The sequence below is a fragment of the Anoplopoma fimbria genome, chromosome 14, assembly GCF_027596085.1.
Source record: "Anoplopoma fimbria isolate UVic2021 breed Golden Eagle Sablefish chromosome 14, Afim_UVic_2022, whole genome shotgun sequence".
In the NCBI taxonomy this organism is placed as follows: Eukaryota; Metazoa; Chordata; class Actinopteri; order Perciformes; family Anoplopomatidae; genus Anoplopoma; species Anoplopoma fimbria.
In genome coordinates, this window is record NC_072462.1 from 19946868 (window position 1) to 19964118 (window position 17251).

The 17251-nt window shown below is 41.2% G+C and overlaps 1 protein-coding gene across 2 annotated transcripts in view; it reads left to right on the top strand.

Moving 5' to 3' along the window:
* Nucleotides 1–16709, top strand: part of LOC129102490 (ephrin type-A receptor 5) — a 57295-nt gene extending 40586 nt beyond the window's left edge. For both annotated transcript variants that reach the window (XM_054612666.1, XM_054612665.1), the window contains 10 exons: nt 1581–1648; nt 2706–2831; nt 4101–4286; nt 4781–4842; nt 8502–8569; nt 8663–8804; nt 10656–10805; nt 14258–14451; nt 15620–15784; nt 16556–16709. In XM_054612666.1, the coding sequence (XP_054468641.1) occupies nt 1581–1648; nt 2706–2831; nt 4101–4286; nt 4781–4842; nt 8502–8569; nt 8663–8804; nt 10656–10805; nt 14258–14451; nt 15620–15784; nt 16556–16667 (1273 nt within the window). In that variant the 3' untranslated portion in view covers nt 16668–16709. The remainder of the gene's footprint in view (nt 1–1580; nt 1649–2705; nt 2832–4100; nt 4287–4780; nt 4843–8501; nt 8570–8662; nt 8805–10655; nt 10806–14257; nt 14452–15619; nt 15785–16555) is intronic.
* Nucleotides 16710–17251: the final 542 nt, after the last annotated feature.

Sequence of the window (17251 nt, forward strand, 5' to 3'; positions counted from 1 at the left end):
AAATCGGAAGGAAACAGTGGTGATTTCGATTTAGCCGAACTGGGATGAGGATCGCCCTGGTTTCGTGTGGGGGAGGAGAGATGGAGGAATGCCAAATTTCTTCCAGCGATGGATTTAGAACACAAGCGCCACAACCCCCCTCCAACCGCTGTATCCCCCCCTCCCTCTCCCCTCCGCCTGTGTGACCCTCTAGACTACACACGCATGCATAGACACAGCACACATGTGTGGACACACGCACATACTCACGGATGCATGTACTGTATGCATGAGTTAACACACAGACGCACACATGTAGGACGTTGGAGGGCTGGCTGGGCGTGAGCGTTCTCGAACCCCCTTGACTCAACAGATCCGCCAAACTAATCAGCCTCGGGTGGACACACATTTACAAAACGCACAGACACACACGCACGCACAGAAACAGACTCCCCTCCCCCAGACTATCCAGCTGCGCGTATCAAACCCCTCCAGTCAAGCCTGGCTGTCCTATGGACATGACCCTTGTGTGTTGTGGGCTGTCTGTCTTCACACTCCAGAAAACTCAGGCATCTTAAATCTTCAGTTGAGTTTTGGTTTTACAAATACCATAAAGTGAATCAAGGCATTTACCTCTATAGACCATTGTGAGTGTGTCTCTGTGTCCATTCGGTCAGTGTCATATGTTTGAGAATGTGTTTGCGTGTAAAATCAAGACATCAATCCTCCTGGCCCATTTAATCTGGGTCATCTCTGATTATCTGTGATGCTTCTTGTCCAAATATTGAAATAGGGAAGCTTTGAGCACACACACAGACACAGATATGCATCCGCACAACAAACTCAATACCGATTTTGGCCTATACATCAGGGGATAAGCAGACGCAAGAGAGAAGGATATAATCTGGACGCAGCCAGTTCTTCGGGCAACTTGATAAAAAAATCTTTATTTTGTGCATAACCTTTATCGAAAAGCTGGAGACTGCTCTCTCTCCTCTGCCAGAAGTCAGAATTGATCTGTTGACAAGGGCTTTCTTTGAAAAATGTATTATTTGAAAACTGCAGTCCTTTGCTAATGTCTAAAAGGCTGGAAGTTTACACCGTTTTCAGCAATATTTTTTGAAAACCTAGAAAGGTAAGTTAGCAGAACCTAGGAGGAAATAAAAAGCTTATCTTGCAGTTAGATCCAAGTGTGATTGTACCGTGTGTTGCCAGAATTTGCTTTTATGTGTCTGGGCCATTTTTATGGTATTGTACAGGCTGACAGGTTTGGCTGGGCGGGACAAAATGCTGGGATCTCTGTCTGGTACCCTTTTCGTCTCTCTGAGTGTAAATGCCACTGTTTGCTCTTTGTTTAGATTTACGGTAGATAAAATGCATCAGGGCGTACAGCATTTTTATGCTATCCTGTACTATGTATTGGAAATGCATGAACTGTATGACTGAAACCCCCTGTAAGTCATCAGTTTGAACCAATAATACAAATATATTTAAAGGTGTTCTACATTGAAAAAAAGCAATATTAAATGTCGTTACATGTGCACACATAAGAACTGTGGCATGACATTGACTTTGATGTGTTTGTGTGTCCTCCCTCTCAGGCGGTGCGGCTACAGTAAAGCAAAGCAGGATCCCGAAGAGGAGAAGATGCACTTCCACAACGGTCACAGTAAGTTATCAAAGCCCAAATTCATTCTGTGTATGCAAGTTCATCCACCGTTTCCACTTCATGTACAGTAGAGGGTTCAGACAGCGGGCATGTCTGTATGAGTTTGTTCATCACCGTAGACGTGTGTGTGTGTACAGGGCCGCTGACACAGGTTTGGCCAAACTCTCCAATGGGCCCCCCCCCCCCAAAAAAAAACCACACACACACCTCTACTTTCTCAGTTTGTCGTGTGTGTGTGTATAGTTGACAATGTTTTGTCCTTGGATCTATTCTTTAAATGACTCAGCTACAGACCAGCTCCATGGCAGCCGTGTTGGCAGACGACACACAAAAGCTATGATGATTTATAGGCTGTGACAGCTTAATATATTTGGCCACATTTTTGGCATCGCATCCTGCCATCCATCTGCTGGCATCACAGCCGACAGTGACGGTGTTCATCAGCGCTGGAGAGCTCAGGAAAATAGAAAGTGTGTGCCATCATGGTCACATTGATTCATATTTAAAATGAATGTTAATTACTTACCATGCCTACACAAAGCAACTTAAAGAGTGTCTTGTTTCGGGGATAATTAAAGGGATGAATCATTATATTTTGTTCTCTAGTTGTATTTGAGTAAGTTTTTGTAAGTAGATTGAGTAGGAGTAAAGTTTTCAATAAAAGGTAGACTAAAGTGTTTTAATAAAAGGTAGAATAATCATAAGGGCTCCAGAAGTTCAGAGCTTGTACTGAATCCCATCCATAACAATATTAAAAGGAATACAGGGGTATGGAATATGGATATAATTTTTATTACAGTATATATTCTTTTATGATAATACAGACCATGTTTTAGACATATAGAAACTGACAAATCAAGATACTACTCAGTACTACTAAATCATTCAATATTGTTGTAAAGTAATCCTGCTCCTTGCTTAGCGATATTGCCTGCAATAGCCTTAATACAATTCACATTATGCATGCATGCTTTCTGGGTACAAGCCTGGATAAATGTTAGTGATTGTAAAAAAAAAACATCTAAATGGTAATGATGCCATGCGTGTGTGTCTGCAGTCAAGTTCCCGGGGGTGCGCACCTACATTGACCCCCTCACCTATGAGGATCCCAACCAGGCCGTGCACGAATTTGCCCAAGAGATTGATGTTTCATTCATCTCCATAGAGAGGATCATCGGAGCTGGTGAGTCAACTCTGTGTGCCTGTGTGTAGGTGTGTGTGTGTGTGTGTGTGTGTGTTTGTGTGTGTGTTTGTGTGTGTGTGTGTGTGTGAAAGTCTTACACTCATTCTTATTCTGAGGCGACAGTTTCGGGCACATTTCAGCGACAATAATGTCTCACAGAAAAAATGATGGTTCATTCTGAAGCGAACCTGTTCAGTCAAGCATTCTTAGGTAAAAATACTCTCATCCTGTAACAGCTGAATTTAAACAGTGCTGTATTCATGGACTGTATAGTTCTGCATTTAAGCTGTCTCCATCTTGTTTTTTTGCCATCGTTATTTCATTCTTTTGCAACCAAAAGTGATGAAAGAAGGTAGCGCTAAGGACAACCGAACACTGAATAAGACATGTGACCATAAGACCGTGGTAGCAACCAGTAAATCACAAGTTAGCCACGCCCTAAATCATACCCTGCTTTATTGTCTATTTTACTTTAAATGGCACCATCATTTACTAAATCAACATCATGCTCTATTGAAGATGACTTGAAACCAGAGACTGAGACCATAAACTGTTGACAATGTTTACTGAGGTAATAAATCAATTGAGAAGTTGGTCATTTTCTCATAGACTTCTGTACAACCAGACTTATTTTTGCAACTAGAGGAGTTGCCCGTGGATTGCCATAGTCACATCTGCATCGGTTTCACTTTTTGTACCCGGAGTTAGCCAACCCAATGTATTAAAATGCACGCAATGTACAGAAATAACCGTAATGATTGTGTCATGTTGTATAAAATGTAACAATTTCATTACCTTTACAATTTGGCGACATGTTTTCTTCAACCTGCATAAACATGTCACATTCATCTTGCGCGTCATTGTATAGAAGCATGCTCACACACATACTCAATTAAACCCACCACTGCTAGAAAATGACAGCTTGCGAGGCTATAAATGGTGTTTGTGTCCTGCTGACAGCCATGTCTATTTCCAACATTTGTGAGCCTTACAAGCTTTCCAACTGTACAGCAGCTTAACTTCAGTTCAACAATTATTTTGGTTTCTATGTATCTATCTGTTGTGATATTCAGAATTCAAAATTTCGTTGTATTGCAACTCCAACCCAAAGCAACATAAGAAAATGATTGCAATTGGTGGACTTTTTAAAAAACAGAGAAAAATGCATCAGCTATTAAAGTTTTTTTTCATCATTGGACAAGACTTTTGCAGATCAAGGTGGGCTGAAATGTTAAGGCCACAGTCAAGCTCTGTCTCTTTTTGCCTCAGGGGAGTTTGGCGAGGTGTGCAGCGGACCGCTGAGGCTGCCCGGGAAAAGAGAGATCCAGGTTGCCATTAAGACCTTGAAAGCAGGCTACACCGAGCAGCAGAGACGCGACTTCCTGTGGGAGGCGTCGATCATGGGGCAGTTTAACCATCCAAATATCATCCGTCTGGAGGGCGTCGTCACCAAGAGTGAGTCATCAGCATGTCTGTTTCTAATCAGACTTTGCACACTTTGGGTTTTGGTTTTGAGCCCTGCAGGATTTAGAACATATATCACAATGTAAACTACTGCGACTTCACATATGCCAGTTGTATGGTGAAGATTTCTGGGACTCTCAAGCTCAACTTGTCAGACGCCCTGATTTCTTCAGCCTATAAGCAGTATTTAGTCTGTTTGTTTTCCAACATCCATCAGACCCAGCTGTTCTTCATCAGTCAGGTTTGGATTAGCTTCGACAGCTCCAACTGTGAATAATAAAGCTCAGTTGTGCTTTTAGAACTATTTTGAATCATTTTAAAATGACCTTTGTTCCGACATACTATTTATGTATTTATATAAGTAATATAGTAATAGCACAATTAAATGTAATTTTTGTGAATAGTTGAATCAACTGAAAAGAATACAAATAAATATGTGCTACTATTTTTGTAGAGAAGTTATTTTCTCATATTTTGCTTCCCAGGCAAGCCGGTGATGATCATCACCGAATACATGGAGAATGGATCACTGGACACTTTCCTCAAGGTAGGACAGAGGGGGACAAGGATGCTTAAGAGAGGGAAATCTATGAAGAAGGGATTGAAGGATGATAAGTCGATGGGGAGGAAGGGTATGATAATTATATACAGGAGAAGATGATGGGGAGTAAAGAGGATGGGAAAGAAGAGGAGAAAGGCTATTGTAAACCACCACTGATTCTCAAGAATCAATTCAAAATGAATTGTTTTCGCAGCATGTTTGTGGTTTATGAAAATGAAGTGGTGTCGGCTTTCAGACACAGATCACTGTTGGTCTGTCCTGAGGTAATTGGCAAATGGGCACGGCTGGAGAGCCACCACTTGCTGCTATGTCAAATTGGGAAGACAATTATCACAGTGGTGGGAAAAAAATAAAGGTTCAATCCTTCGAAACAGGAAAATACATTTATGAGAGCTGTTTTCAGTGGATATAGACGCACAACTGTGGGAGAATATGTCCACCAAAGCTATCATTATTCCAATTCAATACCTCATCATTCTACATGTTCAAGCAGAAATTAACTAGAGGAGAATATGTGATAGCCATGAATGTCTGCGTAAGGACAAAGTGTTTTATGACTGTGAAAAACATAGTGAATGAAGTTGAAGTTGACAGGTGTCAAGGGGAGGGCAAAGTTACTTTGTCATTTACTGAGGGTGGGGTAAGTGTTTTCTCGAAAAACCCTTTAGGGAACAACAATAAATTACACTGAATAATCGCAGGAGGCCAGTCTACATTGTTCAGACTTGGAAGTTACTCTATAATTTTTTCAATGTTTACTAGCCCGGACTGCGAGACAGATCACTTTGCCAGAATATATGAAAGACATCTGAGCACTCTGGGCTGGAATCACGTCTGCACTGTCTAGACAATTTGGACTTCACTACGTGGAGAAGGTGGGCTTATAATGAAGGCTGGCAAACCTCTGAATGAAATGATCCCTCTCCAGAGCACTTAAGTCTATTCACTGGTTACAATGGCAAGATGCTCAGTTGGCAGATAAGGCTAAATCCTGAATGGAAAAAATGGGGTAAACTCCTGCAGCAGATGGCTAATAGAGAGATAAGAGAAATAAGGTCTGTGTGTGATTGCATGATGTAAATGGCATATTTCAGCACTGCAATTATGGAAATTTTGGAAAGGTGAGAATAATGTGGTTCTCGACCAGAATGTGTGGAATGGGCAGGATGCTGTGAGACAAAAGACAGAGGAAGGACGTGCTGCAGGGCTTTGGTCAGTGGAATCTGCTGCCCAGTGAATCTTGGGGAATGATGCTCCTGGATGGCAAAGGGAGGCAGAGGAGCTTGGAGAGCCTGTGAAGTAATTACATGGATGTCTGGTGTACTGAGGCTGGGTAGAAATGACACAGCCATGACAGAAGCCAGGGCTGGACTGGCTCCAGGATGAAGGGTCACAGTTACGGACAATGCAGCATTACGCTCGTAACCCACATCTTTGGCTTTACATCTCATTTCACATGTAAATGGGATGGTGTGCTGCTGAGGATGGATGGGGAAAGTAGTTGCAGTAGTGATAGAAACTGAGGTTGAGACCGTGATGGGAGAAGGCGTAGAGGAGCTACATGTTTGCTGTGGAGATTTGGAGAAATGATGAGGGGAAGGTTGAATGTGTTACATTTGGTTTGGAGGAAGCTGAGGCTTAAACAGTCAGAGAGATATCATTGGGAGAAAACAAAGAGGGACCCTGTTGGAAGGGCTTTCTGTTTGATGGAAAGAGCAGTTACAGTGCTATAATTGACTGTTTTTTTATCAGTATTTTATGAAGGCATAATAATGCATTTGTCTTAAGTATTTGGCAGTCAGCCTATTTTATGTTCTGTGGTAGCTGTGTTTACAGCACAAGAAAGATTGCCCATGGACCGAAGGCTACAAGCTAAAAAAATAAAATAATCGGGCTGTATGTTGGGCTGGGTAATAATTTATTATGATAATTTATCGGCTTTCGATGAAATTGTATCCTGGTGAAAAATGATATCAAGATATTGTGATAGACAATGTTATTTTGTTCTAAAATGAAAATAAAAAACACAATTTCAAAGAAAATCTGATGTGAAATATTTTGGGGGAATAACATTTGAATTTGATTCTTGTTACATCACACCATCATCATTGTAATATATTATTGTCTTGATCATATTACTCTTTATTTGTGTGCATGAATGGTGCAAACATAGTCACTGTATAGTTGGAAACACTTCATGTTAATTTGCACCAAAGCTCTTTATTAAACTAGAAAATGCTCAATACAAAAATGGGCTTTACCATGCCGTTCTTTCATATAGACTTATAGATTTATTGAATTACCAGAAAGTATGTCATACTGTGATATATGTTGTGATCTTAGTTTCAATGTGGGTTATGCTGGCGCCACTGGTTTTGACAAGGAAGGCATGGAATAAAAAAGACTACTGCATCAATTTTAAGACTTTTTCAAAAGGTCTTTTTATGAGCGAATCAGTGTCATCCTCTTTTAAGTCTGCCAGGAACAAGAAAGTGGCTTTGAGTTGCTCGAGGGAGACGAGGCTTGGCGGTGTCTAGAGAGTGAACTAGAGGCAGTGATTTCATAAAACATGGTGTGACTCTGGACAGCAGGGCAGCAACAATCTCTGTGCAGGATTAGAGGAAGCCTTAATCATAGTTTGGGGTACAAAAGTGCACAGGTGATATCAAACAGGGAGAGAAATGGCCATCATCATTGCCATAATATGAAGGAAATTGGTATTATTAGAGATACATTATTTGGAATTCATATTTCAAGGAATGAGAAACAGAAAAACCTCCACTGTGAGTTAAAGTGAATTATTATTATTATTGTTTTCGTAGTAATTTGCCTCTGCACTATACTTTTGCTCTGGTTTATGCTTTTAGATGCTTGTTTAAGAAAGGAGATGCACTTATGACTTCTGGTGACTAGTAGTTCTCTTGAATACCTATGTTGAATACACTTCCTGTAAGTCGCTTTGGATAAAAGCGTCTGCTAAATGACTGTAATGTAATGTAATGTTAAAGTTGGTTGTGCAGAGGTGTGTCTTTGTCACGATACTATACTGTAACTTACAGTAATTGTGGCATTAATGGCTTTCATGCTACAAGGTAACTTTTACGCGGCCATTACTAAAATGCTGAGCTATCATTTTTCAAAGCAGTGGTCATACGTGTCCTCTATCTAACGCCCTTTTTATATTATTTTGCAAGTCAACCACATATTGCAGGCTACACACAGAAAAGTAAACGTTCTGCATTGAAGCACATTGTTTCACTGAGTTTTGAAGACTTGTTAATGTCAAACCACGCGGGAACTTGATCAGCATTACAGAACCAATACATATATAATGCAGAAATCCAATGCAGTGTAGACACTATAGAGAAGCACTGCATTGAATACCTGCTATGTAAATAAAAGTGCAGACAGAGAATCCTGTTTCATCACCATTTATGTTGCAGTTTATTGTCTTTTGTTTGAGTGGATTTGCAACATTGTGGATTTTAAATATGTCATGTGATTAAAAAATATCCCAAGTTTTCCTTCACCCCCCTGTTAATGCTACCTGTTCCCTGCTCTCATAGACTACAGTGGTGTTACTAAAGATACCAGAGCCATTTAATCAACAAGTCTTTTTCTTGTCTGTCCCTTCTTTTCTTCAGAAAAACGATGCTCAGTTTACTGTCATCCAGCTGGTTGGTATGCTGCGGGGCATTGCTTCTGGAATGAGGTACACAGAGACACAAACAAAAATATATTACAGTACACATCATCAGGGCACAGTGTTTAGATATAATCCTCCCATTTCTGTTGATTAATGCAGATACCTGTCCGACATGGGCTACGTCCACCGGGACCTCGCAGCTCGTAACATCCTGGTCAACAGTAACCTTGTGTGTAAAGTGTCCGATTTTGGGCTGTCCCGAGTCCTGGAAGATGACCCGGAGGCGGCGTACACCACACGGGTAAGACTGGGCACTTCTTGAATGTGTATAATAGGGGTGCGACTAGTTTTTTTTACTTTCATTGTCACTCATGGTTTCAAGTAATCAAGGCCAAGATGTTGGTCACAATTTCCCGTACCTCAAGGTCACGTCTCAAGGATATGTTTGACAATTTACCATGACATGAAAACCAGATTAAAAAGCAGTGAATCTTCACATTTAAAAGATAGAACCAGCAAATATTTGGCAGGTGTGAAACTTAAACAAATAATCAATGGTTGTCAGTTTTCTGCTGATCCATTAATCGTATTGTAGCGACCCCTGGTAAAGAAAGCTACGAGACATTATCTTGCTTATTTGGATTTATTAGCGGACAGTACACAGGCTACTGTGGGCCGTAGCCTGCTCCCAAACAAAAGATAACACCGCTAAACACAGTCTTAACTGGCATGACAAACCGCTCCAGCACACAGACTAACTCTTCACAGGTTAGCAGGACAACACCAATACATCCCACCTCACTTTATCTGCCAACCCCAGTTATCCTCTCTTGTGCCAACTAACCCCCATAGGGTGCTAACATGACTGACAGGTTTGACAGCTATACGGGTCATGAGACCTTCACTGACCCCCTGAACTCCGTAAATGCAATAACCATTACACTTATCTCGAGCAACTTCTTTCTGTAAACACAGTAACACTCATAACATAACAGGTCAACATTACAGTCACTCAATCTGTTACACTATATGTTAGCACTAGTGAAAAAGAGAGAGAGAAAGAGGAAAGGTAAACTAGCGGGCACCCTGTTGTGTCTTTGAGGACATTTATATTCATCCCGTGTGTTTCTCTTCGTGTGTGCAGCATATTGTCAAATTTTGGATTAAGTTGGAAACTCTTACACAAGAGTCTCGCTCAATCTGAATACACACACACACACACACACACACACACACACACACACACACACACACACACACACACACACACACACACACACACACACACACACACACACACATGCAGCAGCAGCAGCGGGTTTTAAATTGAGCTGTGTGTCCCGGGCTGAGTGGCGTCCTGTCAGCCAGAAACGGGCTGCCTCCTGCAGGAGGAGGGCCAATTAATACTCAGCTCGGTCTCCGCAACACTCAATTAGCACCGAGTCTTGCTGCCTTCGTGCCAAATATCCTGTCACTCCCCTCTCACTGCCAGGCTATATCTCTTCTTCCTCTCTCTCTCTCTCTCTCTCTCTGTCACTGTGTCCCTCTCTCTCTCTCTCTCTCTCTCTCTCTCTCTCTCTCTCCCTGACAGTGGTGAGAATAACATAATTCACACCCTTCAAATAATCAGACCCTGAGACATCCCACTGCTGTGTTCATCAATACTGCATCAAGCTAATTTCACTACTCATCAGCCGAAGAAACACATTTTCCTCTGGAACTCAGCAGTCATCCTGTGAACTTTTTTCTATTTTTGCAATGAAAGCGCGATAATGAAGATGAGGAAAGCAAGCAGAGAAATGCCAAGCCCCCCAACAGTTAAGACAGGGGATTTGTTAAAGAAAATGAAACTTGGAACTTGTTCCTCAAACGGCATTCATTAGTGTAATTGTAGGTCGGACCACATGCGGCACAAGTATCTCAATTAAAGTCTGTTCTTTGTTTTCGTCTTTGGAATTTTCTATACACCGTATCAATACACCGGAATGTCCTTTTACAAGTACAGCACTGAGCTGTTATCGATTTAAACATGTTAGTCTTATTTATGTTAAGCACCACATCTAACTGAAGTCACAATTTCGAAGCTTAGTTTCCCTTTTAATCCAACAAGGTGTTTGCACTATCTGGTGAATGTTGTTGCGTGTTGCTACAGGGCGGGAAGATTCCTATTCGCTGGACAGCTCCGGAGGCGATCGCGTACAGGAAGTTCACCTCAGCCAGCGATGTGTGGAGTTACGGGATCGTCATGTGGGAAGTGATGTCATACGGAGAAAGGCCATACTGGGAGATGTCCAATCAAGATGTAAGTTTGACGTGACGTCGTCCTTGGAAAATATTTGTGCGCATGCTCTATGCATTTTGTTAGTTTGAATTTGTCTTGTTTTGAACTAGTCGCCCCCCAATTTAATCACCAAGTGGAAGAATGTTTTCAACCTTTTGGGAGATGCATGCAGGGAAAGCAGGATTGTAAAGCAGCCATGAAATAGCTAGAACAACTGATAAAACAGTCTCAATTCAATGTCAATTCAGTAGTTGTTCTGGTGCTTTCAATAATATTACATGATCTTCATCAGCAAGTTGAGTTTGCCCAGAAGTCATGGAATTATAAATGGCCAAATTTTGATTTTTTTCTATTTAATAACACAATATATCTTGTTTGTTTAATCTGTAGAAATGAAATGACAATTTGCTGTTTTACGGGGGGTTATGTGCCGGACTTTTTCCTGGTAGCAACCAATAACTTCCAGGAGTATGGTCGCCTGGCAACTGCCCAGAGCCAAGTAAAAGTCTGGAATTTAACAAATGAGATGGACCATGAAATTAGTGACTTTTAGCAAATTTGTTACCATTTGACAGAGCCGTGCAAGCTATTTCTTTGTATTTAACAGGTTGCTATGAGAGCAAATAAGCGTATTTCCAAAAAGGTCAAACTTTTGCTTGAAGGAACTTGGAAACAGCAGTTGAGAAAAACTGCAAGTTCCAAGGTCAAGAATGAATTTTAAACCTAAACTGGGACGGTCTTTCTTGACCTTGGGGTTGCTTTATATGTTAAAGAAGATCGTGATAGATTTCTTATCACATTTATATTGGTATTAGTTTCATATTTATCAAAAATAAATCACACAAAAATGCATTTTCTACTGTTTTAGAGCACAAAATATTATTTTATCCTGTTAACTTGGGCGATGAAGACATAAGGGGGAAAAAAGACAAAAAGGTGAAACGTACATGTTTCCTGTCTGGAGGCTGAATGGAGGTTGAAAAAGGGAGGGCTGTGCAGGAACCTATTATTACGAATCTATTACTGCAAAGTGAGAACAATGAGAATGAATAGCTTCAATGGAAACACACAGAGAGGCATTGCGGGTTGTAGCGAAAAGGCGTGCGTAAGCAAAACAGTGGAACAGGTGAATACACATGGAGGTGCAGAGCTAAGCAGAAAAACAAAACAGGGAAAATAGAAGCCTGTACACTCACTTAGGCTATCTGTATATCTCACATTAGGGTTTAGGATTGTTTGGAACACTTGTTAAATAAATCGCAGCAATTTTGGACTCATTGGCCAAAATGAGTTGTTGCGGTAGTGAGTTAGCTCTACTCAGCAACCTGAATGACCTGTGTGTGTCTGTGGATCAGAGAGGAGACGGAGAGAAGAAGGGGGTGATGAAAAAGAGGAGGAGAGGCCAGCACCTACATTACACTGCAGCCCGGAGGTCATTTTAATGAGGAGACCTGCCATCGTGTCACAAATGCCGATGAGTGGGAATGTATAGCATTTGCCTCAGACGCCGCGCACGAGCACTCATTTCCCACCCCACCCACACACACACACACACACACACACACACACACACACACACACACACACACACACACACACACACACACACACACAGGCAACATATGTGCTCACAGCGCTCCAGTGACCTCTGCATCCCCTGCTTCAGACCCCTCCCTCCTCCATTCGGTTATTAGGCTGTCTGTCTCAGAGAAGTCTAGGGAGGGTGTGGGGGGGAGGGAGGAGAGGAGGGTGAGAGGAGAGGCGAAGACGTTTGATGTTTAATTGAAAGCGTTATGCTGGATTTTCTCTGATCTGCGCCAGAGAGTGCAGGGCTCTCGCACTCCTCTCTCTATCTCTAAGCGCTCTCCTTCTGTTCCCCATTTCTACCCTTTTCCTCCTCGCTGCTTCCTCTCGTCCTCTCATTTGTCTCCCCAAAAATGCATTGTTGTTCCTTTCCCTCTTGTTGCGACCGCTCTTTCTTTCTCGCCCACTTCGGTCTCTCATTTTCCCTCCTCTGATCTTTTTTCCCTCCCTGCCAGTCAGCCATGTGTAGTTCCTCTCCCCTCTCAGCGCGCCGTTCTCTTGCGCTTTGGTGCGAGCGTACGTGCGCTTTCATGCATGCACGTGTATTGGAGTGCTATCAGGTCTGTGTTTTGTGTGAATTTGACACAAGCAAAGGCTTTCTGAACTCAACAAATCAATTCCCTCCAGTGTCTTGCACTGGCAGAACTAGGCTGAAAACTCCAGATTTCTTTCCACTGCAGGGTTTAACGGATAGAGAGAGAGAGAGCCATGGTTTATTTATTATTCATCTAATTCAATTCCCCTCCCAAAAAAACAACATTTCTGTGATTCAGTGCTGTGTCTTGTTACTTGCGGAAATGATTAACTGGGCAATGCAGCGTATCAAAGACACAAATTATGTCTTTTTATGATGTATTGCTTCGTTGATCCTTGCAGGGGGGTTTGTTTTTGCTTGCTTACTTCATGGAAGTTTGAGTGCAGGGTCAGACAGAGAGCAGGAGCATCCCTGGAGCAAACTTCAGGGTTTTGGAATTTGCTCCGCAGATTTCAAATTGGAAGCGACATTACTTCAGGTGAAGTTTTGTCGGAGTCCTGCTGTGAAAAGGTTATTACATGTTCAGGCGTCAAACAGGTTGTGTCCTCTCCATACCATGGGAATGAGTCTCCTTCTTCAGACTTTGTCCATGCAGTAGCTGTCTCACATTTGCCATCTCTCTTTCTCATACCTTTTTTTCTTCCATCTCTTTAAATGTTAGTAGGGTGGTCTTGTGGTGCATCTTGCGTCATCATATTATGTCAATAGTCCCTCTTAAAATACACAAAGACAGCTTTTTGGTTTATTGTTGTTTACTGCGTGGGCCAAAATCCAGAGTCTTTTGAAACAAACTTGAAAACTGATCATCGTATTTTAAACATAAATCAAGATTCTGTAGCTGCACAGTTTACATTCTGATTACCAAAGGCCAGGCCAAACAGGGTGAGAAATTGTTTTGCCATTCATGCCATCAGTGCAAACTATGGCAAAAGGGCTGCTGTAGCCGCCGTATGAGAGCAGGGCCGAGCGGCTGCCATTAGCTAACCAGTCGAGCACGATCACATACACTAAAAGGCCCGGCTATGTCAACAAAGCATGGAGAAGCTCAGATAACAACACACACAGTGGGAGAGTGCCTTTATTCTCAGGTAGACATTACTCCACCATATCTTTACTTAGACAATAGTTGTTTGCTACTCTGTTAATGCTCTGGATATTACATTTTGCACCTTTAAAATGCAAGTCATCCTTTGAATAGGAGGATTGAGACTTAATGACTCCCACTAAACCTTGTGGACAGCCTTTGTAACTCTCTCTCACTCCATCTCACACCTTTTCTCTGTTAGCAGATCTTACTCTGAAACTAAAACCTAACCTCTCTTTGTCTTTCTCTATCCCCCCTTTCTGCCTGCAGGTAATAAAGGCAGTAGAGGAGAGCTATAGGTTGCCGGGTCCTATGGACTGCCCTGAGGCTCTTTACCACCTAATGATGGACTGTTGGCAGCGAGAACGCAGCAGCCGCCCCAAGTTTGATGAGATTGTCTGTCTACTAGACAAACTAATTCGCAATCCAAGCTCGTTAAAAAAACTGGTCAACTCCTCACACAGGTATGAATTCACAGTGCAAAACAACCAGACTTTTATTTGGAAGAAAGTCTCTGTTGAGAATGTACTGTTGTTTTTTTTTTATTATTCTGAAGGCCAACACTAAAATATATATTTTTGGATTCAACCAGTAGATTGCAAATTGTTACACTGATATATTAATAGGATATTCTTTCTGTTCAAAATGTAATTGTATTCAATACTTTAGGAATTGATTTTAACACCTACTGCTAGTAAAAGGCTACTTAATGTAAGCTTGTGTTTATTTTCTTTTCAAGAAAATATATATTTCGGTTATTACCAACATTCTTGAAAATGCCTTTTTCTTTTAATTGACCTAATGGTTCTTTAGTGACATAACCCAGCTCTGCAAGCTAATAGACTCGTTACCATTCAGATGAAATAGAAATGGAGTCGTTATTGAAGTCTTGTGTAGCCGCATAATTAAGGTTGGACATAGTAGCAAACTGCTGCATGCCTGCAAAGTAGACGAGAGAAATGAACGGCTCGATTTTCCTAAAACCACACATTAGTCTGAATTGTATTCAGTGGGGTATTATCGTAACATTTGGATATTCAATTAGTATTTCCCCACTATGCACATGCATTGCATTAGTGTATAATGGCATGAAACGGCTATAAGTGCTGGGAAGCAGACATTTAGTCAGACACCTTCATTACCTGATTTCTCTACTGAGATAATGTTTTCCTATTACCAACACACACACACACACACACAGACACACTTACAAAAACATGCAGGAACGCAGTTAATAAATCGGTGGCATATCTAACAGCCCATGCATGACATATGACAGTTAGCCAGATTAAAGGGACGCCAGTCCTTGTTCCACATGACACTCCTATTCTCGCTACAGCGTGGAGAATATTGTTAGCTTGCATGAACATGTCTGTTTGAAAGCGTGGAGAGTGAGCTGAATGACAAAGAGTATTCAATGGACGGCATTTGCAGCTTTGCGTGATGATGCATAAATAGCATAACAAAGCCACGCTGGTGACTGTCAGGACTTTTGAGCTCAGCCCTTGGCTTTAAAATGCAGTCGAATGCACAGTGAATCACACTCCTTATTATTTAATATTAATTGTGTGCTTTTATTTGACTACTGTCTAACTCTTTCTTTTACTGTATATTCATCTTCCTATGTACCAGGGTTTCCAACCTGTTAGTGGAGCATGCCAGTGTAGAAGGGAACTGCAGCACTCTGAGCCAGACCGTAGGGGAATGGCTCGATTCCATCAAGATGGGTCGTTACACTGAGCTCTTCATGGAAGGAGGTTACTCTTCACTGGAGACAGTGGCTCAGATGACTTCAGAGTAAGGTCACTTCCACACACACGCAAGCATAAAGAAGTACCACAACATCTAGCCATGCAGATGTTTTTAGTTTTATTCACTCAGGGTTTTAGATATTTGTCTAAGTTTTCTGCAAAACTAGTCCTGATTATCATTAGTTTATATAGGGACTATTTCTGTTTAAGTGTTCCTTACAAAAACTTTTGGTGAACTGTCAATTTGAAGTTCAAAATCTTGTTTAATGACGTGATCCAGACTCAAAAGACAACTATTAAATGCTTATTGCAGAACATCCTAAAAAAGTATATTTTTTTTCTTTCTATGTTTTTTTTTATTCACGGAAACAACTGACATTGTCACTAAATGTTGTGAAGGTCGAGACTAAATTAGGATGCAGGATCTGTTACAAAGTTGCAAGCTTGTGAAAAAGTTCTAAAAAGCCTGCACCCTTTACAGAACTTTAAAGATAGATATAGCTAAAGAATATCAGTGTGACTTATTAATGCATAACTCGGGGACCATCCGGGAACTACTGTATCAGTATAAATAAAGGTTTTAAAATTGCTTTAATGGGGATGATTACAAGATCTGAGCCTTGTGAGAGTATTATATATTGATTTTCTTAATTGCAACAACAATGTGCTACAATATCTATAAAAATGGCATCAAAATGCAAGTTTTAAAGGAAACATTTTTAAAATTTTAAAAGTACAGTGTTTTTTTTACAGCATCATATATTTGTTAGTAGAGTGCTTGATAATGTGGGCCTATTGTTTCTGTGCTGTTTTTCAGGGATTTGCGAAGAGTAGGAGTGAACCTTGCTGGACATCAAAAAAAAATCATCACTACTATTCAAGAGATGAGGGTCCATATGAACAACACCAACTCTACTGTAAACATCTGATGGATATGTACAGGCACGCACACACATGCAAATGCACACATATAAACATACACACAGTATATGGACCTAGTATTTGACGAAAAGACTGAGATTTGCTGTTGGACCTAGAACGGCTTAGCACTTTCTACGGACAAAGAAGCCCAGTGTTTATGGATCTAAACTGGAGGATCCACATTTTTGTGGTTCTTGTGTGAGGAGTTTGCTTTTGGTGTCATTGTGGATTTTTGACATTGCAGCACTAAAACCAAACTGAACTGAGCTGAGTGGTGCTACATGAAGGAAAGATGATGGTGAGCTAAACTGATCTGCGTGAAAAGTTTTAATTCTAATTATTCCATTTGTGTGAATCTTGGAGATTGCAATATCTCTGTGCACTGTTTGGATTCTTTCAGATCAAACGTGAAACACAGACCGCAGATCTTGCCCTGAGAGCAGTCAGCACTATTTGGCTGTATCACAAATACAGGGGGTTTCATGCAGCGGGCTCAAACTTAACTTTTTAAGCCTGTCTCAGGTGATCTGAACCCGGTGGATCTGAACTGTTTCTCTGGCAATTTACTCTGGAAGGACAGTTCTATCACGAG